This window comes from Argentina silus (assembly GCF_951799395.1).
Source record: "Argentina silus genome assembly, chromosome: 7".
NCBI classification, from domain to species: domain Eukaryota; kingdom Metazoa; phylum Chordata; class Actinopteri; order Argentiniformes; family Argentinidae; genus Argentina; species Argentina silus.
Genome location: NC_139661.1, coordinates 6,668,035 through 6,690,791, shown reverse-complemented (window position 1 = coordinate 6,690,791; position 22,757 = coordinate 6,668,035). Strand labels below are relative to the sequence as shown.

General features: G+C 40.4%; 1 protein-coding gene across 2 annotated transcripts; it reads left to right on the top strand.

Annotated features, from left to right (window-relative positions):
- The first annotated feature begins 1,237 nt into the window (after nt 1–1,237).
- Nucleotides 1,238–22,436, top strand: rufy3 (RUN and FYVE domain containing 3). Of its 2 annotated transcripts, XM_083673870.1 has the most exons (18): nt 1,238–1,742; nt 8,843–9,016; nt 9,364–9,481; nt 10,136–10,237; nt 10,352–10,475; nt 11,932–11,996; nt 12,912–12,977; nt 13,058–13,127; nt 13,244–13,336; nt 14,142–14,225; nt 14,337–14,504; nt 14,873–14,970; nt 17,420–17,539; nt 17,675–17,804; nt 18,294–18,367; nt 20,288–20,315; nt 20,509–20,586; nt 21,184–22,436. In XM_083673870.1, the coding sequence occupies exons 1-18, from the start codon at nt 1,472–1,474 to the stop codon at nt 21,325–21,327; spliced, it is 2,007 nt and encodes a 668-aa protein (XP_083529996.1). In that variant the 5' UTR covers nt 1,238–1,471; the 3' UTR covers nt 21,328–22,436. The 2 variants fall into 2 exon arrangements, with proteins under 2 accessions (XP_083529996.1, XP_083529997.1); XM_083673871.1 differs by lacking the exons at nt 17,420–17,539; nt 17,675–17,804; nt 18,294–18,367; ... (1 more) ...; nt 20,509–20,586; nt 21,184–22,436 and adding an exon at nt 16,133–17,199.
- The last annotated feature ends 321 nt before the right edge of the window (nt 22,437–22,757 follow it).

The window sequence follows — 22,757 nt, the reverse complement described above, 5'->3', positions numbered from 1 at the left end:
CCATTGCATTCTAAGTGTGTTCATGCATTTTTAAAGATAAATTATTTAATTCAGAATAGGATGTTATCGTAATTTGTAATTTAACACCAAAAGTAATCAACATGTTTGACTTGAATGACATAAGATTACAGATGCAATCAATAATATGTCATCTGCAAGCGTCAGCAATGTTTTACAGATGAATAAATGACAAATATTTTGATTATATTCACACAGCTGATCTGAACACACTTTCTGTCAGATCGGGAACATCTGACAACAGAACCCAATCTGACACTAACAGCAGTGTCGTTTGTTCCCTTTGTCAGATAGTATTCCCGATCTGACAGATATTGTGTTTTTAAGAGTAATCTAATGAAATTATTGTAAAATAACAATAATAGTGGCTTACACTTATGACACTTGGTCCTCCAAAGCAGTTTCATGATGACTAATTACGGTTATTGATGATACCATGAATATGAATAACATAACAAAATGTGGAAAAAGTGAAGGGGTTTGAATACTTTCCGAATGCACTGTATATATCTATATCTATCTATCCAACCTTCTCTCATCTATCTGCCTATATGCTACTCTCTGGCCAGCGTTGGTCCATCCTACTATCTGACTTTCTTTCAACTACCCAGCTAATCAATCAATCAATCAATCTGTCTGATCTATCTATCGTTCTATCATCTATCTAACCTTCTCTCATCTGGTCAACCAGCTTAACCTCATTACCAGCATGACGAGCCAACATTTAGTTGCTTGACCAGCTTGAACATCTCAATACCAGTTTGACCAGCCAACATTTAGCTGGTTCACCAGCTTGACCATCTCATTACCAGTTTGACCAGTCAACATTCAACATTTAGCTGGTCGACCAGCAACCTGAACGGCTTTGACCAGCTAACATTCAGATGGTCTACCAGCTTGACCAGCAACAAGACCAACACTGACCAGCTCCTTTGACCATGCAACATCAAATTCAAGCTGGTCTAAAATGGATTTTTAAGCAGGGTACTCTCATAAAGGTATTTAGGAGATATTAATCATAATCAAGGATATTACATTTTTGGAAATTACTCAAAGAATGACCGATAGCTGCTGTAAGATGAAATGGGTAAAGCCAGATGGTTATTTACAGAAAACTCTGGGAAAGCAATTCCACCAGTTGTATTGAGATTGTGATTATAGTGACACCTATTGGATAAATGTGGCAACTCTTTTTTCTGGCATAGTACTGGTGGGGAAAATCAATTCGCGCTGAGTTATTGGGTGAGAATGTTTTGGCTCGTAAACTTTTAAGCCCCTGTGGCAGAGTGCTGAGTAACTGGAATTTTGGTTCGACCTGGCAGCATTAATCACTCTTCTGCCACAGAGTTCGTAGCTGCTAACCTCAGGTCTTTCTACCCCTGCGCTGCTATGTTTTTGTTCGTCTCGCGCTGGTGAGATTCGAACAAAGTCACATGAATATTATGAACTGAAGATGGCGGAGCAGCGTATGTCATCACCGGATCGTCTCCAGGATTCACAAGTTTCAGAAAGTTTGGCATCTGGGGACTTTGGTGGGACATCACATTTTCTAGAGAAAAACGGACACTTTGCGAGCAGCCCGGAGGAGACTTTCTCCCCGACCTCGGTCATATATTTTAAAGAGGCGTTGAGTTCTGCGAACATACGGTTTTCGAAGACAGGATTGTCCTCTCCCACTCCAGTGCAATATGACTTCCAAATTGAGAGAACGAAGAAGACTAAAAGTGAGTGGTTCTATGTTTACAATTCTTAAAAGATCCACAGTATGTGGTTATGTTAGCCAGCCAGCCAGCCAGCTGGCTAGCTAGCTAGTAACATTGCTTCTAGCTGACTGGCTGAATAGCCTAGATAGCTGCCAGCGTTCTGCTAGCTAAGTAACTTTCGCTAGCTAGCTTGATGTCAACAACTCACATCATAAAGTTGACTGATTTGCAGTCAGTGTGACAAGCAACTAAGTAATGCTCGCCGAAGTCGCCTAGCTATACGGACTGTCCTGTATTAGCTAGGAGCAGAAGTCTGTTGGCTAAAGTAATGCCAGCAAACGCATAGCTTGCTAGTTCCCTACCCTAGCTGAGGTCATTACAATGTAGCATTTTCAGCAAAGCTGTCAAAATTTCATGATCATAACTTGATACTAATTGAGATTCTGACTTTGAGTACGTAACGTTTCACATAATCGTATTGAATCTGCAAAGAGAAATGCTCTTAAGCTGGTGGACAGGGTTGACATATTGAATCTTCAATCTTTTTCTCCATCTTGAAAATATAGGCTATATCTACCTAGTCCCTTGCCTAACTTGTCTGTTCTACATCAGGAATGTGTGCAATATGGATCTCTTATGTTGCTACGTGTCAGACAAAGCTCATACATCAAAGGTCTGCAGCTACTAGGGCCCCTGGTTTTAAGACAAGAAGGATATCCAGAACATACAGAATGGCACTGTGGTTGAGTGCATAAGGAACTGTGACTGACGAACAGGGGATATTTTATGGGTATGCTCTCATGTGATTCTGGCTTTTTGGCATGCTTGGCTCTGACTGTCCATGGGTCAGGTGTTACATCAGGGTGAGATGCTAAATCTTTGCTTATGCACAGTAATGATAAATCAAGTTGGGGTTGGCTATGTATGTTATACAAAGCATATAAGAAAGGGAATACAAATCTTACACAATTGCCCCAGCTTTAGGCTAGGCTATTTCTTTGATGTTCACATTTTTCTATTTGGTCTTTTTCTGTTTGATCTTTGCACCTATGAAAGATTTAAACCTGGGCTCTGCTACATTAAGTGTTTGAGTCACTGAACTGCTAGCGCTTTACAAATGGTCCTCAGCATTCGATAGGCCATCGTCAGGAAATCTTACTGATGCTCGAGAGATGGAGGGCCCTCCCCTGCATCACCAGCATCAAATGGGCCACATCTTGGTACCCCCTCCTTTTTTTACGCATGCACCATCTGCTCACGTGACACTTGATCTCCTACCCAGCTCATTAGTCCGCCATTTTGGTGAACACCCGCCCCAGTGCACTGACTGCGCACAGCCAATCCAATTAGAGCGAGCCAGGACTGAGCTGTCCAGAGCGTTGTGATTTCCACCAGAGACGGGCAGTGCTCTCCCAGCGATCTAAATCCCTAGGTTGTGCAGCAGAGACCACCGCAAGTAGGAGAGGAGGAGAGGGCAGGGCAGTCTTTGTTGAGACGATAGCTCTTTTTCCTTACTCATCCGTAAAGGGAGAAGAGGGGGAGGAGGCACAGAGAAAAAAGAAGAGCAGCATCATTTCTAAGACCTGCTGAGGACTGCCATTTGCCTTTCCTCCTCTTGTCCTCTTTTTCCCCCCATTGTTTTCCTGGTCTTTTTATTCCTTCGCCTATTGTATTGTGAAGACTGCTCCGGCGGAGCCGTGAGAGCTTTTTTCCTCTTCCCCCCCCCCTTTTTCCGCCTCTCTTTGCGCCTGGCCTACTGGAGAGAGAGCTGCACTCTTTCTCCCCCCGTGTTGTTATCGCCTCTCATCAGCTGAGTCATCATGTCTGATCTGACGCCTCAGACCGACGCCCCAACCCCGACCACCGACAAGATCACGCAGGCCGCCCGGGAGACCATTTACCTCTGCAACTTTCGCGTGTCAGTAGATGGAGAATGGCTCTGCCTGCGAGAGCTCAACGATATCTCCCTCACCCCAGACCCAGAGCCAGCCCACGAAGGTAGGTGGCAGCTAGGCTAGCGCGCAAGGCGATGTTGTTGCACAGTGCACAGCGTGATGTTTAGATAGGGAGGGGGGGTACGAGAGGCCTCCGCCAGGCCAGTGGCATGCACTGGTGGATCCTGGTAATGCTAGTTTTAAAATTGAGAGGAGTAAAACACGGACCTGTGTTCTCGGGAGTTATGTTGAGATGCTGCTTATTAATAACGTTTTTTCAGCAGACAAGATGCCGTGTGTAGAATGCCTACCACCGACTCCAAGGCCATCCCCTCTCTCCCTAGAATTGACCCGCCCGCAGCGTCTTGCATTTCCGTGCTTCCACAGACACATTTGTTTGTTTTTCAAATTCTCTCTGCTTAATGGCCGCACATTCTGCCCCAGTCATGTTATTTAAACGGCACTGAAGGCCCCCCAAGTTATGTTCTTACAATATCATCATGAGAACATATGCGATTACAGCTTAAGACCAAGGTTCAATCCCTGCCTCAGCCCCTCCCTACTGTTTCCCCTTTTCTATCCACATCTATTTCATACCGGTTCAGAGAAAATACCAAAAGGAGGTTGGATGGCCACTCTCCTTTAAAAAAGAAAAGAAAATGAAGAAATCCTCCTTATACTACTGTATCAGCCTTATGAATGACTGTGTCTCATACCATCCCTGCCTACTGCCTCAGCATGTTTTAATGTGATTTAGAATAAATGAAAGTCATGACATACAAGTTATTCAATTATCAAGCCCTTCCTCCTCCCTGCCCTGGTTGCTGATACAAATGTGGCCTTCTGCAATGGGCTTCCACTGAAAAGGCCTGCGCTAATAATGTCCCTGATGTCCTGGGACTAAGGCCTATCTCAAAGCTTTATCTATGGGGATCTCTATAAGGCTACTCTGTGTACTAAAACATAGTAATTGTAATGCAACATAGAAATAATATATCTTTGATGTAGCCTAGCCTAAATCTCTCTTCTTGTAAAAGATTTTCAGATATTCTTGAATTAATTCTCATATGGAGAGAAAAAAAGGGTAAACTGTCTCATGCCAAGATGTTGCCCACACTGTCATTTGACATTAAATAGTCTAGATAACATTAAAATTGTCATGTTGGTGCATGATGTTTAGATAGGGAGGGGTGCCTTGTTGACAAAATGAATTAGGCCTAAGATTTATCTTCATCGGTGTTGGGGGTAACGTATTACAAAGTAATAATATTCCTTTTTGCAGAAACTAGTAATATAACAGAGTTACTATTCTGAGTGCAGAGTATGATGGACGTGTGACGTAGTATAGTGATAATGAGAGAAACGTGTCCGCATCGTATTGTTTCTGTCCGCTCACCTAGTTCCTGTTTACGTACACACACACACACTACTACTAACTGCTTTAGTGAGGGAGATAAAATTCCCATTACTTTGATTTGGTCTGTCATTATTAGGCTACTTGTGTTGGTGTATAGACCTACATAACGTTGACATTGTTTCTGTTGAGTAAGTACCCGCAACGTTTTGTTGTGTAATGCAAAAGTAACACGACGAGTAGTGTAACAAATGACTTTTTCCAGGGAGTGAAGACTTTACCTGCATTACAGACCCACAGGGGTAGGACTTAACATTACTGTGTTAAACCAGGGAGTAATGTGATTTGTTATTATTGAAATAAGTAATAGGTAATATAGAACTTTATTCGAGTAACAACCCCAACACTGATTATTATATCATGATCTTTGCATTACGTCTGCCCTGCAATGATAATTAATTAAAGATTAGATTTAAAAATATATGTCATCTTTGTGTAGACTCAGAAATTATGTTGGCAAGAAGATGCAGAGTCATTGTACAGTTGTCCATCTGCCTGTCCTCAATGTGGCCAACAACATCAGCTCTGGCCTGCAACAAATGGAAGCTGCAGAAAGCCTCATGAAAATTGTAACACTCAAGGGAGGAATACTATGTGGCTTTCAAGGGATGGGGAAGATGGACGGATGGAAAGGGAGGAGGGCCCAATGTCCTGAGGGTATTCCTAATCCTTACCCACAGATGTTTTGGTGAATGGATGCTCCCCATAGGATGCGAAAACTGCCTTTGTAGAGGCCCATATGTGCAGGAAAGCCATGGTTCGAATCGATTAGACTAGTCTGCTGTATTTGACAGTTAAGTTATGAGTTGCTCATGCCTGATGTAGGCCTGTTTTACTCCCTTCTCATATTACCCATTAGGCCTATAACATGTCAAATGTCTTACAGTACATTGTTCGACACTCTGGTCCTATTTAGTTGGTCTGGTCAATGGAGTATTCGACAAAAAAAATGCGGTTTTAGCAGTAGCATTGTGAACTAAAACTACAGAGCCTTTTTCTTTTCTTTCTTTCTTTTTTCCCCAAAGCCCTATGCCCCCTACATTTAGTTCACCATGTACTGTACAATGGCAATAGTATTTGGAATGATTAGCCTAGCTAACGTACAAATGATTGTGTGAATGATTAATCCACTCCTCTATGTGCATGGCACTTTAGCATTGATATCCATTGCTGATGCTTTGTTGACATTTTGTCTACCTAATTTGTTCCTGTTCTTTCACAACCGTCTGAATATTGGATATATGACTTCGCCTAGGCCCAAGACCCACATAATATTCTGATGCAGAATTGTATTTCACTTTTGTTTTAAGGAATTAAGATTCTGATTTGGCATAAGGACGTAACAGAGTCTGATGTATGTATCACAGTGAAAGTGGTGCCTATGCCATGATAGTGCTCAGAAATTGGGAATTAAATCTTGTTTATGTGAACATACAGTCTTGGCCTAATAGGCTTGTGAGGATTAGTATGAATATGACTTTCTGATTTGATCAGACTGATCCCTGATATCCCTGTGTCATCCAGGGAAATGGGAGTCATTTCAGCTCACTAACTGGCTATTTTCCTTATCCATGCTTTTGCAAAGATTTGTGTGTAGTGTCACACAAAGTATATCCCTTTGGTTTCCCTGTAGGTTTCATCTGTGATTCTGTGTGGCTTTCAGAAGAAGGCACCAGAAATAACTCCCCAAAGAAATCCAACTTAATATAAGGTTATTGCATGGCTTTTGTTAAGCTAGGTGGGGCTATTCCAGTTCTTGCTATTCTGATAAAAATTGAGTAGGCCTACATCCTCGTTTCCTTTACTGTTGCCTTTGTTTACACCCATGGTACGCATGATACTATCCTTGTTTTCTGTTTTTCTTTTCCATTGCACTTTGCAAAGACTCATGGGAGGATTTCACAGATTTGGTGGAGCACATGCAAATGCTTGATGAGTTCAAAGGTGCGTATTGCAGCATCCCAGTTCAGCTCCTGCCATTCCAGCCTCCAGTCACTCCCTGCCACGGGGGGTCATCTCAAAGCCCGTGCCACCGTGGCTGTGTCTCTGGCCATCCAACCCATAGAGAATAGAACAATGTTCTATCTCTATGTTTCAACCAACCCTGCCTGCGCTACATGACATCTCTCATCCACCTCCATATGATTGTTCCAACCAGCTTGCTTAACAGCCTTTCTTTTAATCTTCCTTTCCATTTCTCTGTGTTTTGTTCTCTCTCCATTTCTCTCTTCGTCTTCTGCCCTCTCCTTTTCATTTTATATTAGACAGTGTATCATAGTCTCTCTCTCTCTGTCTTCTGGCATTTAATTCTCTCTCCATTTCCTGAAGAAAGTGGTCCTTTATTGGGCCCGAGTTGAAGGCCCCATGCCCTGCTGCTAGGCCTGTTTGTCTGAGCACAATGCCAGAGAATTCTCTGCCAGGTATACCGACACAAGCTGCCAAACCAGTACCATCGGTTGGCTCTGTGGAGAAATACGCAACAAGGGCTTACTGTTGGATATGATGTGTATCACTACAGTGTGTAGCTTGTTAAATCTGGTATGACATTCCTGAATCATCATGAAATGTTCGTGATTTACCACATAGAGGTGTTGGAGAGATGTAGTTTGGAATAACTTAATAATAATAATAATAATAATAATAATAATATTATTATTATTATTATTATTATTTGACTACTGTCATGTCTCTCTAGACAGAATGTAGTCTCACATTTTTTTAAATGATTCCTCTCCACCTCTCTTTCCAGCCTCCATCTACACACTTTCAGGCTTCAACAGTCTTGTGGAAAAAAAAGAGCTGTTAGCTAGCTCACCTTGTCACAGATCCAAAGACATTGGCAAGGCATGTTGTTGTTCTAGGTGTAGCTATTTTGTTTGCATTTTTGCATTATTAAAAGGTGAGCCCTGTAGTACGGTAAGTACAGAAAGAGAAAGACAACTTTTGCTTCCACTTCTGCTTCTTCATTTTTCATTTATACCCACCAAGAGGTCACTCATGTATCTCATATATAACTCCGGTATATTGTAGTTGCTTGAGGAAGGGGCTGTACCTAGGCTTACCTCCATGTCATGATGGGGACATGCCTGCGTTTGAAAATGAGTAATGGCCCCAGCCTTGAGGAGGGTCTGTTTTAGAGGTCAGCACGGAAGGTGAAGTCGATGTGTCATTCATTGTCTTTGTATCTCCACATAAGCCATCCGTTATGCAGTATCAATGTGAAACCTTGTCATGTTTATGCTTTGTCACTCTTCTAGGCCTCATGACCTGTGAGGGGTATCTAGACATGTGATTTAGTTATAGAAGGTGCTTATAGCCTTTTCTGCCCATTCAGGATGACGCCATCTTTCACATTACATTTGAATTCCAGTCAGTTAGCCAAGCTAATTGATACAAAATGATGACAGTTTTTGAGGATCCCCCTCATGTTGTGATATAAATTAAGCTGTAAAAGACTTCTGAAACGTTGTTATCTTGATTTGAATATATATTTGAGATAAAAGCAGTTGATATGACATCTAGGCCTTGATGGCTATCATTAGAAACATAACAGATGAATCCCTCTTGCATACGAGTTGGCTTCAACCTCAGCATTTCAGTGTGCTGAAATCGCACCTACCCAACATGTTGCTAGGTTTCTTGCCTTCTCAGCTCTGAGGTTAACACCCATGTGCTGCTGCCAGACCTCAGCCAGTGTTGTTGCCATAGCGACCCATGCCTCTGTGCCAGGTCTTGTTTGTTGACTCTGCCTCGTACTGTTCTTCTATCTCCAGATCCCAAGGATCCCATCGCCATCGAGAGGCTCAACCTGATGAACATGGCCAAGCTGAGCATCAAGGGCCTGATCGAGTCGGCGCTCAACCTGGGCCGCACACTGGACTCGGACTACGCGCCTCTTCAGCAGTTCTTCGTGGTGATGGAGCATTGTCTGAAACACGGCTTAAAAAGTACGGATGCTATGACTTGGTCATCATTTCATCCAAGTATTGGCTCAATTCTCGCAGTGCACTTGTCTTACAGGAATCACATCCCCACTGGATGATTTGACACTTGGATTCATTCTGCCAAGTAAAGTAGGAATGTTTCTGTCCCTCTGTTCTAGACCACTACAAGCAGTTGATTCTCGCTGTATATCCGATTTAGGGGGACAGTGTACTTTGCTTGGAAGAATTAATTGGATAAAAGAGTCAAATCACAGAGAATGGGCCATTTATTTTTAATATGAAATCAGAATACATGTTCACAACCTCATCATTGGTGATGCTGAACTTTGACTCCCCATCATGTGTTGTAGCCAAGAAGACTTTCCTTGGCCAGAACAAGTCGTTTTGGGGGGCCTTGGAGCTGGTGGAAAAGTTGACTCCTGAAGCGGGAGAGATCACTGCCAGTGTGAAAGACCTACCTGGTCTCAAGTAAGCTTTTAGGTTCAACTAGTTATTCCTAATGTCAACCCCTTCATTTCCTCCGCTCATTGGACCTATATCTTAGATATATCAAGATATGTAAGCCCTGTTGTAGGTGGTAGAAGGGCATGGGGAATGCATTCCAACAGAATATGACGATCAAAATGCCAATCAAAAACTCTTGGTAGTAAAAATGAACAAACTATACAACGCAGTGTACAAAGAATACTTCTAACAATTCCAACTTGAAATATACACATTTATTTTAAGAACTGTGCAGCTTCAAAGTTCAGCAATGGAATGACCCTGAAATCTCCCTCTTTTTTTTATTTTTTTTATGTAACTACATTTCCCCCCAAACTTGGATTTAGGCTTACATGAATTCTAGTGACAGTTCTAAATGTCACCTCCCATAGATTGGCTCTATAAATACCTCAGTATAAGAGATTCTGTCCTGAAGAATTCATAAGGGCATGAAGACAGTAAAAGTAGATATAGAGTAAGTTGGTCCAGAAGACCAAGACCAAGACCAAGTTCTTGATTGAATGGCTATACTGGCTTTTTCGTGTGTTGGTTTTATACTATTGAATGCATCATTCTTCACTATTTTCAGAACGGAAGTAGCCTATATCTGATTAGTCTGAAACCTATACTATATCACAGAACCCCTTTAGGAAGAGGCCGGGCCTGGCTGCGTCTGGCCTTGATGCAGAAGAAGCTCTCTGATTACATGAAGACCATCATCAACAGAAAGGATCTGCTCAGGTGGGTTGGCACAGTACCACACCAGACATAAGTTTACGTAATGACGCCACAACCATACCATTATTGCAAGTGCTGTGAGTGTTCCGGTTAACAATGTCTGCCTCACCTTTGTAGTGAATTCTATGAAGCCAATGCCCTGATGATGGAGGAGGAAGGAGCTGTGATCGCTGGGCTGCTGGTGGGGCTAAACGTCATAGACGCCAACCTCTGTATGAAGGGAGAAGACTTGGACTCCCAGGTCATTATCTTGTTCTGTATGCTACTTCAGGGTTTTTTCCTGCATAGAGAATCTTTGGATGGCTTTTTATAACTAAAAAGTGCCCTATTTTAGTCCCTTAAAGATGCATTTTCATGCAATGCAGTTATCCAGCAGGGAGCGGTTGGTGGTAGAGTGCGTAGTTGGAGTGTATCTGCAGTGTAGTATTAGAAAGAACAGAAAAAGCCTTGACAAACGTTCTAGCAAATGGTGAGACAACTGTGGTGGGTTGGTGAGTATTGAGGGGATACCTTGAGAGATGCAGTAGATAATTTGAACGCTACAAATTGAAAAGTAGCTTATACCTTTAGTGTCCATATTCGTTTTTTTGTATAGATTGATTCATTTAGCAAAAGAGCCAGACTTGATGAAGCAAAGTGAAGAGTAGCCTTCAAAGCCCACACAGCCACCAAATGTAATAATAATAATTTACTAGTTTTACATATTTTAGTAATAAACATATATTTTATACAATTGATTTTGAATGTGGCACCATTAAATTGTAGTCAGCAGCAACACACAGACTCTGCAGGAGGGACAGAGCCAGAGAGAGGTAGCAGAGGAACAGCAGGGATGTAAATTGGAAAATGTTGATTTCTTTTTCTTTAACCAACTAGCTTGGAAGCATAGGCCAGCCAACTACTGTTTAACTACTTTTTTTTTAAACAGTGAGGCTAGGATGGGTAATAATTCAGGTTATTAGTAATTCTATAGCAGGGATGTAAAACCATTGTATTTTGAGTATATACCAGCCAACTTCATGTCAATCAAATTGTCCTTGATTCAGGTCAAGCATTCATTTAAAGCCACTAGAATTGACCATTTAAAGGCCATTTTAGGCCCCTGGATCCCCCTAGCAGCCACGATTCTGCCCCCATGCCCTGCTCCCTACTAAGTCCTTTTTTTGTGCCAAGGAAAACCCTACTAGTCGTTTCAAATACATTCCATTACTTTCAAAAAGTATTTCCAAATACATCCCAATTTTCAACTACTCATATTTTTAAATCCCACTTTTTTGAAAGAGCCCTTTCAATCTAATTTAAATACAATAAATACTATTAGCCTACCTTAATTGGAAAAGCTCTGCAATGGTGATATTATTTCTAATTAGCTGACAAGGTCAATCCTCTGAGGATGTGAGATATTTGCCAACATCTTGCAGTATGTTGGCATCAGCGGAACATCAATAATTGTGTGAGTGAGAGAAGTTGTGAATCCTAAACAACATACACTCACCACCGGGCATGTTGTTTGAAGTACAGGAGATGAACAAAGCTATTATGCTAAGCAGGAGTCAAAGCTGAGTGCGCTGTAAAACCTTCAGTGCATAGGAAAGATTTCTCTTTTTTGGCTATAACCAAGTCTTATGTCACTTAAAACATTGTTGTTGTTTTTTTGCAGTGAATATACTCTTCTATCTCTTGTGTTTCATCTGCAGGTTGGGGTTATAGATTTCTCAATGTATCTGAAGGATGGGGGACATAGCAGCAAGAGCACAGAGGGGTAAGTTCCTGTTGGCCTGTAACCTCAGTTATGCCTATCACATTGGTTGAGTTTCATTCCACTTCCACTTCCTTTCACTCTCCCTTCTGTCTGATAGTGCACTCCCCCTAGCATACATAGCCAGACAGGTGTGTTGCTTTGGCAGGTAGGAAGGGGAGTGAACAAGGGCAAAGTAGAGGGAACAACTTTGTGGAATACAATGTGACACTTGTATGTGTCATTGTTATTGTCCCTGCATTTAAAGGGATATTCTACTCAAAATACAATTTGACTTCATTTTCCTGTGTTTTTAGGCATGAATCAGGTCCAATAGTATTGTGAGGGGAGTACCCTTAAGTTATTTTAATTTGTGTGGAAGAGGACTACTGCTAGCTGATGTTGAACATCCTTTTGTCCCGTAGGAAATGTGTAAAATAACAAATATAAAGACTAAAATCACTGTAACGTACAGGCCAATATACAGTGCCCTCGGAAAGTATTCAGACCCCTTGTGTTATAGACTCAATTTAAAATGGATTAAATTAAAATAATTTGCCATCAATCCACACACAATACCCCAGAATGCAAAGCGAAAACAGGTTTTTAGAAATGTCAGTAAATTTGTTAAAATTGAAATACAGTAATACCTCATGTACATAAGTATTCAGACCCTTTGCTATGACACTCTTAAAATTAGCTAAAATGCAAAAATGTCATCAGCAAATCACTCAATAAGTTGAATTGAGTCCATCTTATTGCAAGGATAATAGTTCATGTAATTTTGGAATTAATATTTGTTTTTATAGGGTCTCTGATTTGCATAGGAATCAATTACACACTGTGTAGATTTGCTGAGTCACTACCAACTCAGCAAATTTCATATTTTTCCTCATATTGATCTTGATCCTGCTAAGCCTAATCTTTCTCACACTTCAGTGACGGACAGATCACAGCAATTCTCGACCAGAAGAATTATGTTGAAGAGCTGAACAGACATTTAAGGTACTGCAGGTTTCCCTTAAATCAACTACCTTTCCTCACTTTATTCCTAGTTACTGACTTATTCTGTCCTCAATTCCCAGCGCATCGGTGAATAACCTCCAGGCTAAAGTGGATGCGCTTGAAAAGTCCAACACAAAGCTAACAGAAGAGGTGGGTCTTTTCTACCTCAATCACAGTATAACATGAATGATTGTAATACCTAGCATGACCGTCATTATACTTAATGATGAATCCATTGAAGTGCACTATGTCCTTTGTCTCTTCAGCTTGCAGTTGCAAACAACCGGATCATCACCTTGCAGGAGAATGTGGAACGGGTAAAGGAGGAGAGCTCGTACCAACTGGAGTCCAGTCGCAAGGTTGTCTGTAGTATTTTTAAAGAAAAACACGTGTGCCATGTATGAATGAAACCTTAGGAAATCTGTTGGGTCTGCGCGTAATGGTGTCTTAAATTGTCTGCCAATCCTATACCTCCTAAAAAAAATAACCGATGACCGACAGTAAAATGCTATATGATTTTGTCATCTGTGAACTCACACCTGCAGCAGCGTTGAGAGGGAAGGACTGGACTCTGATATGTAGAGTGTGACCCTAATTACACAATTCAGTGCAACCACAGTGTGACGAGCATGACATTTTGGGTAACGATTCATGTTGTGTAAATGGGCGTTTTAACCACCACAACTGTCTAGGTCAAAACAATAATGTACCACATAGGTGTTTATAGGTGAAGGCTATTTGTTGAAGTGTTTAAAATAAATAAATAAATAAAATAATGGGAACAGGGTGGTGTTCCCATTATTCAATGATGCAACATTGTGAATAAATAACCTTGCTTTATAAAGTTCAATAATGAGTTCAGATTGTCTTCTACCCAGATACAAACATAACATTTCCATTACACTTTATTTTTTTATTACAAATTAAGGAAAGATTCCTCATTAAGTTAACATGCCAGGTTGGAGAGGAATGGGAGGATCAGAAAGGAACATATTTTGAGGGAGAGAGTGTGCGTTAAAGGGTGGAGGAGATGGATACAGTTTTGTAGATAGACCGAAGGTAGCAAAACAGTTGTTCATCATCTTTAATTTACACTACTGCTATTGGGTAAGGCATATCTACTTGAAAATCCCCTATGTGTAACGTGTGCCATGTCTTCCCCAGGCATCGAGAGCAGACGGATCTGCAGACGGTCAGGTGCTGGGTGAGGCACGCAAACAGCTCAAGGAGGAAACTCAGCTTCGATTGGTCAGTTACACTCTTCTTTCCCCTCCTACTCGATAGAAACAGAAGTAGAGAGGCTTAATTTGGATTGGTACAGTAGTCTGGTTGTAAAACGGTTGTTCAATGATTGTTCAGGATGTGGAGAAGGAGCTGGAGGTGCAGATCGGGATGAAGCAGGAGATGGAGCTGTCCATGAAGATGCTGGAGAAGGACATCTGTGAGAAACAGGACGCCCTGGTGGAGCTCAGACAGCAGCTGGAGGACCTGCGTTCCCTCAACCAGCAACTCTCCCACAAGTCACAGGTACACAGTTACAGTCACTGCACACGTGATGAGGCCCAATGACCACTCCTGACTCTTCCGTCATGATTAGGGCCTGTGAAATTCTTGACCCTCTGACCTGTTAATTACGTTAACATGTAATTCAAATCTTATCCTCAAGGCACCACTGCATGCACTTCCACAGTCCAACAGTTCCCGTTTATATAATGACATAAAGACAGCAACATTCTAAATAGACTGGGCTTGCACATTAATTCAAAACTAGTTTGGAATTCTACAGGTCAAGAATGTCCTGCCAGCAATCGATTTTTTGCAACGTTCACCTTAAATTTGCATACATAATCACCATCTTCTTACGGACATTGTATCATTTGGGGATGCGTCCACAGAGCACAGAGATCAGCGGCAAACAGAAGAGCGAGGTCATCAGTCGCTTGGAAGAGAAGACTAACCAGATGGCGGGGACCATTAAACAGCTGGAGAGCAGGTGGGACAACACCCTCACAACTTCACAACGCCATGCTTAGTTCACCAAAGCATTTTGGGTTTAAAAAGGATTGTGCACCCAAAATACAACTTCATCATGATCTCACACATACTTTGGCTGTGGTCAATTCACCAATCCAAAGTTTTGGGATACTTAGTTCCCTAACTGAGATACTTCATAGCCATCATTTGTTGAGTTAGCATATACTGTAGAGCCATTCACTTTGAAAATGTATCTAAAACACCTTACAAACACGCTATTCCATTCAGAATCGTATGCCTGCTTTTATTTTTCAATTGAGTTACTAAATGGTGCTATTGGGGCAATTCCACGGTAACAGAATGATGCTGGGACTTGGTTTTTCCCTTTCAAACGAATGCCAAACAAAAACCCTTGATAGCAAAGTTTAACCATACAACCCTATGCACAAGGACTACTTCTAACAGTTCCAACTGAAAAAAGGAGTAATTTAGGAACTGTGCAGATTCACTGTGCAGATAACTTTGGTAACAGATTTTTTTTTATGTAACCACGTTTCCCCAAAACTCTGTTAAATATCTGTTCCAAATTGAGATTATAATATGTCTGCAGAAAGAGTGGGGTGTTGGCTATCATATAATACCTTGTTTGAAAATATGTCTTTGGTTGTTGAGCTACAGTCTGTGAAGTGGATTTACATCCGGTAATATAATGATGGTAACAGAATGGCTGCATGGGTACTCGAGCAGGCAAGATGTTTCTGTACACTTCAGAATACATTCTGTACTTCATCAATTAAGACAAGTTAGCCAGTTGTTGTGGCAGCTATACATGCCCAAACGATAGCACCCCCTCCACCATGTTTCACAGATGATGTGGCTGTAAATCTTGGTTCACTTTGACATTATGGGGTATTTTGTGTCGATCAGTGACCAAAATATCTATTAAATCTATTTTAAAGTCAGGTTGTAAAACAACAAAATGTGGAAAAAGTCCTGGGAGGTGAATACTTAGTAAAGGCACTGTATATATCTAGTCTTTCCCTCTGTTCCTTAAAAATGAAGTTGAAGCCACTTGCCTGCAGTAATTTCGGTCTTCCTCTTCTGTCCCATATTATTTTGTTTTATCTCTCCATTTTCATTCCTTTCATCGCTTGGTTCTCCTCCTTCGTTTTCCAAAAAAGTGAGAAAGACTTGATGAAGCAGGCTAGAAACTTAAATTCCGCCGCAGAGAAATTGCTTCAGAAGCAGCAATAGGCCCCTCCTCCCTCCAAGACGACACACACACATCATAGTTTCATACATCAGATTCCGAATCTAATCATAAAACCTTGCCTATTATAGATATGACTCAACTGGGTATTTATTTTCCAGTTTGACACGTTGCGATTCCTGTCTTTTTATGAACTGTTAAAAACAAACAACCTTTTCCTCCAAATCTCCTGAAATGGCTTTCCAGCATCAGCTTTGATTAGTATGGACTGAGGCAGTTCCTCTAGCTGCCCCTGTCCTTGTGTTCTTTCAGTTGTAACAGTGCAGAGGGTGGCTAAATCAGATTAGCAACACTGCTGACTTGCCTATGTTAATTTAAGAAGTAATGTAAGGCTTTGACGAAGGGACAGAGTATCATTCAATCTTGTTTGATTACAAGTGGAGATATAAGTGGAGTTGAGATGTTGGCAGTTTTAGCAAGTGAGATGTGTACAGTACTATGGTCAAACATTTGAAATAGATACTGTCCTTTTCTTTTTTCACTTAAGGCAGAGATTGGTTGATATCCCGCAAAGTCCTACAGTGGCAGGCATACATGTTTAAAAATCAGTTCTAAAGCTGTACTCTCACCCGATGACTACTAAAGTACAATTACTGCAACAGAGATGGATACATATTAGCTAATATAATGATAGATGGACAATGTACCCAGGTTTCAGTTTGCTGAAATCTCTTTTGATTATTTTCTTACATTATTAAAGCTGATAGCATGTTGCTAATAATACTCATGCTATTGGCTATACTGCTGTAATAATACAACATTAAAAAAAAGGAATTAAGCTAATTTAAACCTGGTTTTGTCCATTTTTATCATTGTGAAGATATTACGCCCTTAAACAATCCATATCAATATGTAAGGCTTTACTGTTTCTCTTGAGAGTCCAGGTCAGGATGATAAAATACTCAGTGCAAAATGCAAGAAATGAAACGTGTATGTGGACATAACATAGATGTAAACTGTAGTAAAATCTAGCATAATAAAAAAAAAAAAGTCAAAACCAAACTTAACGCCTGCTTCACTTTTTCTTTGAGATGAGGTATGTCTGTTTTTTCCCTGATCGCCTCCTTTTTAAAATTCCTGCTAGCTATCATTTAGCTCCTTTTCTTTCCCTGTTCCCTTTTTTCCCCGTTAAAACTGGGTCTCTCTCCCCATCCTCTTAATTTTCATTTTACCATAAGTTCATGTGACCCCAACCCAGATCCAAACAGGCAGAGCGGGAGAGGGATCTAGCCGAAGAGGCCAACCGACTCTTCAAACAGGAGTTTGGGGACAAGATCGAAAGTCTGCAGCTGGAGGCAGAACAGCTGAGGAAACAGAGGTATTTCACAAAGCAATTCATGAATAAAGTGATCAATGAATAACTGCTCAACATTATGTTATTGTTTTTTTGATCAGATTATTACTTGTGCAAGTTCTGTGCAAAACATCAGATGTGAAAAAGTGTGTGTCCCAGGTCCGGTTTGGAGCTTGAGCTGCGGAAGGAAAGGGAGCGAAGGAGTGGACCCCACATCGATCCTGTGTCTGGGGAGAAGAAGCCCGCTACACCCCAGAGGGACAGGAAACAATTTGAGGACATCAGAAAGGTACAGCACTGGCTCACCCCTTTACCAGAGGACACTAATTCAAATGTTGTCAATACCTGTTTTCCATAATGTGGGTTACTTTGATCATGTTCACATTAAACTCATACAGCCCCATTTTGACAAAAGAGGTATTTTTTGTAGTATGATGTCCATGTGAGGGTGGTGATAATCTATGCAGATTGAAAATTATTCATGTCTGGATGCATGCCTTTTGGCTCAATCCAAATGTCATCTATTTTGTATCACATACAGTGCATACTAGATTAATTTGCTCATAGCTCTTCATTGTCTCTTGCAGGTGTTAATTGCTTTATATAGAGTTAGTTTCTCCTCTGTAACACTGCAAACATTTATGTTCACTCCTATGTATTGTATAAATTGTATAAAATAAATTGTATAAATCTATTGTATAAAAATGATTCTGTAGTTCAGGGTTATGGATATCTCTTCAGGGGCTAAAACAGCTATATTGTGGTTGTTGTTTCATAGGAACTAGAGGCAGTCAAAAAAGAGAACGATCAACTGCGTACAGTGTTGGACAAGGGAAGTTTCGGCTCCAACATGTAAGTATGAGGGAGGTTTAGTACTACAGTGCACTCAGTTTACAATAAACGTGGTAATATAGTGATTAACCACTTACAATTGTTGGACGGAATAATTCCTATACTAGCTCTGTAGAAATACTAGGGGTGTGCCCATGTCGTATACGTTTATTTGGACTTGATTCTCGTATTCGGATGAAACACCTTGTGGTAGTTCAGTTGACTACACCTTGCTAACCCTAACCAACTAATAATATGATAGAATCCCCCTCAGATTATTATTTTTTAAATTTTAATTTTCAAAAAAGTCACTTGACTACACTGTAACTAGGTTACTATGACAACAACTATGAGAGACAGATTCTGTCATATGAGTTAGATCGGAGTGCAAGTTGTTTTGGACATATTTTCAGATTGTGAATGAGGCCCACAATTTGACTACTCATTATTGGAGGCAACATATAGTGCCCTGCGTAAGTAATGGGATAGTGAAGCATTTTTTTCTTCTTTGGTCATTGGTCGCAGACTTCAGGCAGTTATTGCATGCAAAGGCTTGTCGACCAAATACTAAACGTGCTTAATTTGAACATTTGATAAATCTGTCCCATCACTTTTGGGTACACTGAAACAGGGGGACTACATATAAAAAGTGTTGTAATATCTGAATGGTGAAACCAATATGTACACACATACCCTCAAATAAAATAGTAATTGTTCAAACTTTTGGAGTGCAGAGCCAAAAGAAGAAGAAATGCTTCACTGTCCCATTACTTACACAGGGCATTATATGTAACTAAAAACTGTCTGTGCTAATCAACTACACCCAAGGTCAGGGCCAAACAAGGAATTTTTATTTGAATTAATGAAGTGGAACATCCCTTTAAATCACGCTCCCAGTTGATCACAAGTATCATTCGAATACGACAATCAAGTCCTAATAAACATCCCTAAATGCAAGGGGGCAAGCAAAGATGAAGACAATAACAGACTCAATCAGTAAACTGTTTTTATTACAAATGCAAAGTATATTACATTTACTGAAACACAAAATCAAAGATCAATAGTTTTTGTTTTCTTATACAATATTTCCCCCCAGTTTCGGAAATGTGCTTTGAGCTGAGATAAATACGAACTGCTCCATGTCGTCCGCTTGCCTTTTGAAGGAGAGACTGGGTGGTGGAGCGGAGGAGGAGGGCACATTGTACAGTACACTGCTCAGATCCAGTCATGGCAGCAGGCACATCCCACGCTTGTTTACCGGCCAATGGATTCATTATTTTGGTACAGAAAGGAGTCTTCTCAGATTGCGGATAATATCTACAAATTGTCAGAGGATGATCGTATCCGCAATCTGTAACAATGCCCCACAATCTGTAACAAAGTACTTGCCACACCCCTAATAAATACTTATGATAAGCAATGGTTCTGCTTTCCATGATCATGTGAGCTTGGTTATGCATCACAGGGCGTCCAGTCATTTTTATCTCCCGAATAGCGTCACGCTAGAATGAAGATACCTGACGTAAGACAATGATAGCAGCCAGAATAATATTGGCAGTATCGGTCAGGTTTGACTGTCTCTACCACATGCCCTGTACCCACAAAATATCAAGTAAATGTTGTGGTTACAACAAACATTTGGGAGATCATAAAGCATCAGCTTTACAAATGCATACCGTTACCTAATTGAAGTTTGTAGCAGTGGGAACCTTTCATGTTTAGAGGCAACACTACATGCCCACAGTGTGTAATGTTTTCATCTGTTCCATGTTTTGCTATGGTGATTTTGTTACAGCTCAGTAAATTCTTATTAAGACTGTGTTGATTTCCATAAATGTACAGCCACCGAGACTGCTGTCATGTTTTTAATAGAAATCAACCAGTTATAGTGATTTAAATCATCAGCCAATTGTTTTGATTTGTACCTCTCTTGTTTTGAAGGTCATTGTCACAAAATGAGGACGAACAGGTAGGACGTATTAATAAATCACGTACATGATGGAATCTCTCATAACCACTAATATCTCTCTCCGTTGCTGCCCGTTTGGCATTTTCCTACTATTCAAGCATTTATTAAATTTAATTTCTTTGTTTGTACGCATGTTTGTATTTTCATCTGATTAATATGCACACAATATCAACTGAAGCTGCGTCTTCTCTAGGATGAGTCATTCCTTGAGGTCAGCCAGCCTTCAATCTGCACTTTGTGTGAACAAGAGGAGTCAATCACAAAGACTAAGGTACTGGGCTTGAAGCAGAAGTTGTGTGCTCTTTAGGATTAAAGTTGACACTGTGTCAACTTTAGTGTCCATTAGTTTTATGCCCTTACACCAACCATCCTCCCCATCTGGGAGCTGACCATGTGTATCCCTTCATGGCCACAATTTACCCATCTTCTAATAGCTACTTCCAGCATGATAATGCACCATGTCGCAAAGCAAAAGTCGTCTCAAACTGGTTTCATGAACATGACAATGAGTTCAGTGTTCTTCAGTGGCCTTCCCAGTCACCGGATCTGAATCCAATAGAACACCTTTGTGATGTGGTTGAACGGGAGATTCACAGCTTGAAAGTGAACCTGAAAAATCTGCAGGAATTGCGTGATGCAATCATGTCATCACGGACCAGAATCTCAAAAGAATGTTTCAAACATCTTGTGGAATCAATGCCATGAAGAATTGAGGCTGTTTTGAGAGAAAAGGGAGGCCCTACCCAGTATTTAGTATAGTGGTCCTAATAAAGTGTTGAGTGTGGGTGTGTGTGTGTTAGGCCATACAAACTAGATTAATATTGTCGACCGATCTGCTGTAGTCTCACCCCTGCTTTTCCTTTTGTAGGGACAATGTAAGAACTGCCATGGGGTTTTCTGCGAGAGCTGTTTGGCCCACGAGCTGCCTTTGCCCTCATCAATCAACCCAGAGCATGTTTGTGACACGTGTTACTCTGAATTACTCCAGCAGTACGCCTCAAGCCCATCCTGAAACACTGGCCCTGCTTTAAAACTAGTGTCTGTTATTCATTACAATACAAAGGGACAATCACCTGTCAGTATGATGCAAAATGCTCTATTTAATCAAACATGCAGGATAAGTAAAATTCAACATTCTTCTTGCATGGCAAGAATGAACTTTTAGATTAATGTACTTCACAAAGACGGTGTTAACAGTGTGACACTAAAAGAAACCATACTTCATACACATCTACACAGGAACACTGAACTTAAGCCAGTTTTGAATTCAGCCCAAAAACTACGAGTTCTGAACTGGACAAGCATCTTAAATGGTCTTCTCAGAAATGTTAGGAGGTTAGTATAAAGGGATATTTTCAGTTGGCCTGGGTGAAAAGCTTTGTCTGTTGCTCGTGTACATATCTGAATTGATCACAGTATTTTGTCATTAATAACTAAAATGTCCACCAAGTGGATCTATTAAGTATGTTTTTTGCTGTAATTTTCTGCAGTGTTGTAAGAACAAGTGATTAGAACATATATCTTAAGTTGATATATCTTTAATATAACTTGAATTGTGTATACATCTTATTTTCCCTCACATGGGTCATAACTTATGCTGAAAGCCTTGATTGTGAGATTCAGTATGGAATGCAATTTCAGTAGTTGCAACAGTGAAAATGTGATATTAATTGTACAGTTGTGATTGCACTGACTTGCTTGTTTGCATTATGATTGATCATAGTTACTGAAATAGTTTGCCATGAATTTGACAAGAGTGGGAAAAATACAAGACTTTGAACATTTTTATTTAGTAATTTTAAGATGGGTTATTTCTCATTTGAGTTCAATGCCTCTGTAATTATCTGGGCACTAGGTGTAAAACACTGATGTTTCTGCTTTATTAAACCATGTAATACTTGGAGAGAACAGATGCAGATGTTTCCTTGATGAACAATAAACTTTTATCAAATTTTACCAAACCAGGGTATATTTCAATGATATCTGCTATTCCAGAAGGTCATGTTTTCAAACATTTTCCCACATCTTCAAATCCATCCAAAGATTAGAAACTATTATTTTTCATTTCTTAACAACACACAAAATTGCATCAAAGAACAAGTGTGCAGTAAACATGTTGTCTCCCACAAATGATTTAACGTCTCTGCATTAAAGGACAGTGATGGAGAAATCTGTGAATGAATCAAGATGTTTATTCCTAAACATTTTACTATGACACTGGTTGTTTTGTAGTGCTGTGTCCCAGGGAGGGTTTTTCTCTTGGTGTGATCACCTCTTGTGACCAAAGAGAAAAATATTATTTGGCCACCATTAGGCTACTGTCAAACTAGCTCTGATATAAGATGCTTTTACTTCAAACACAAACTTCACCAATATGCTAAGACAAAATAAGTGCACAGGCAAATGCAACTGGATTACACAACTACTGGTTTTCGTATTGAT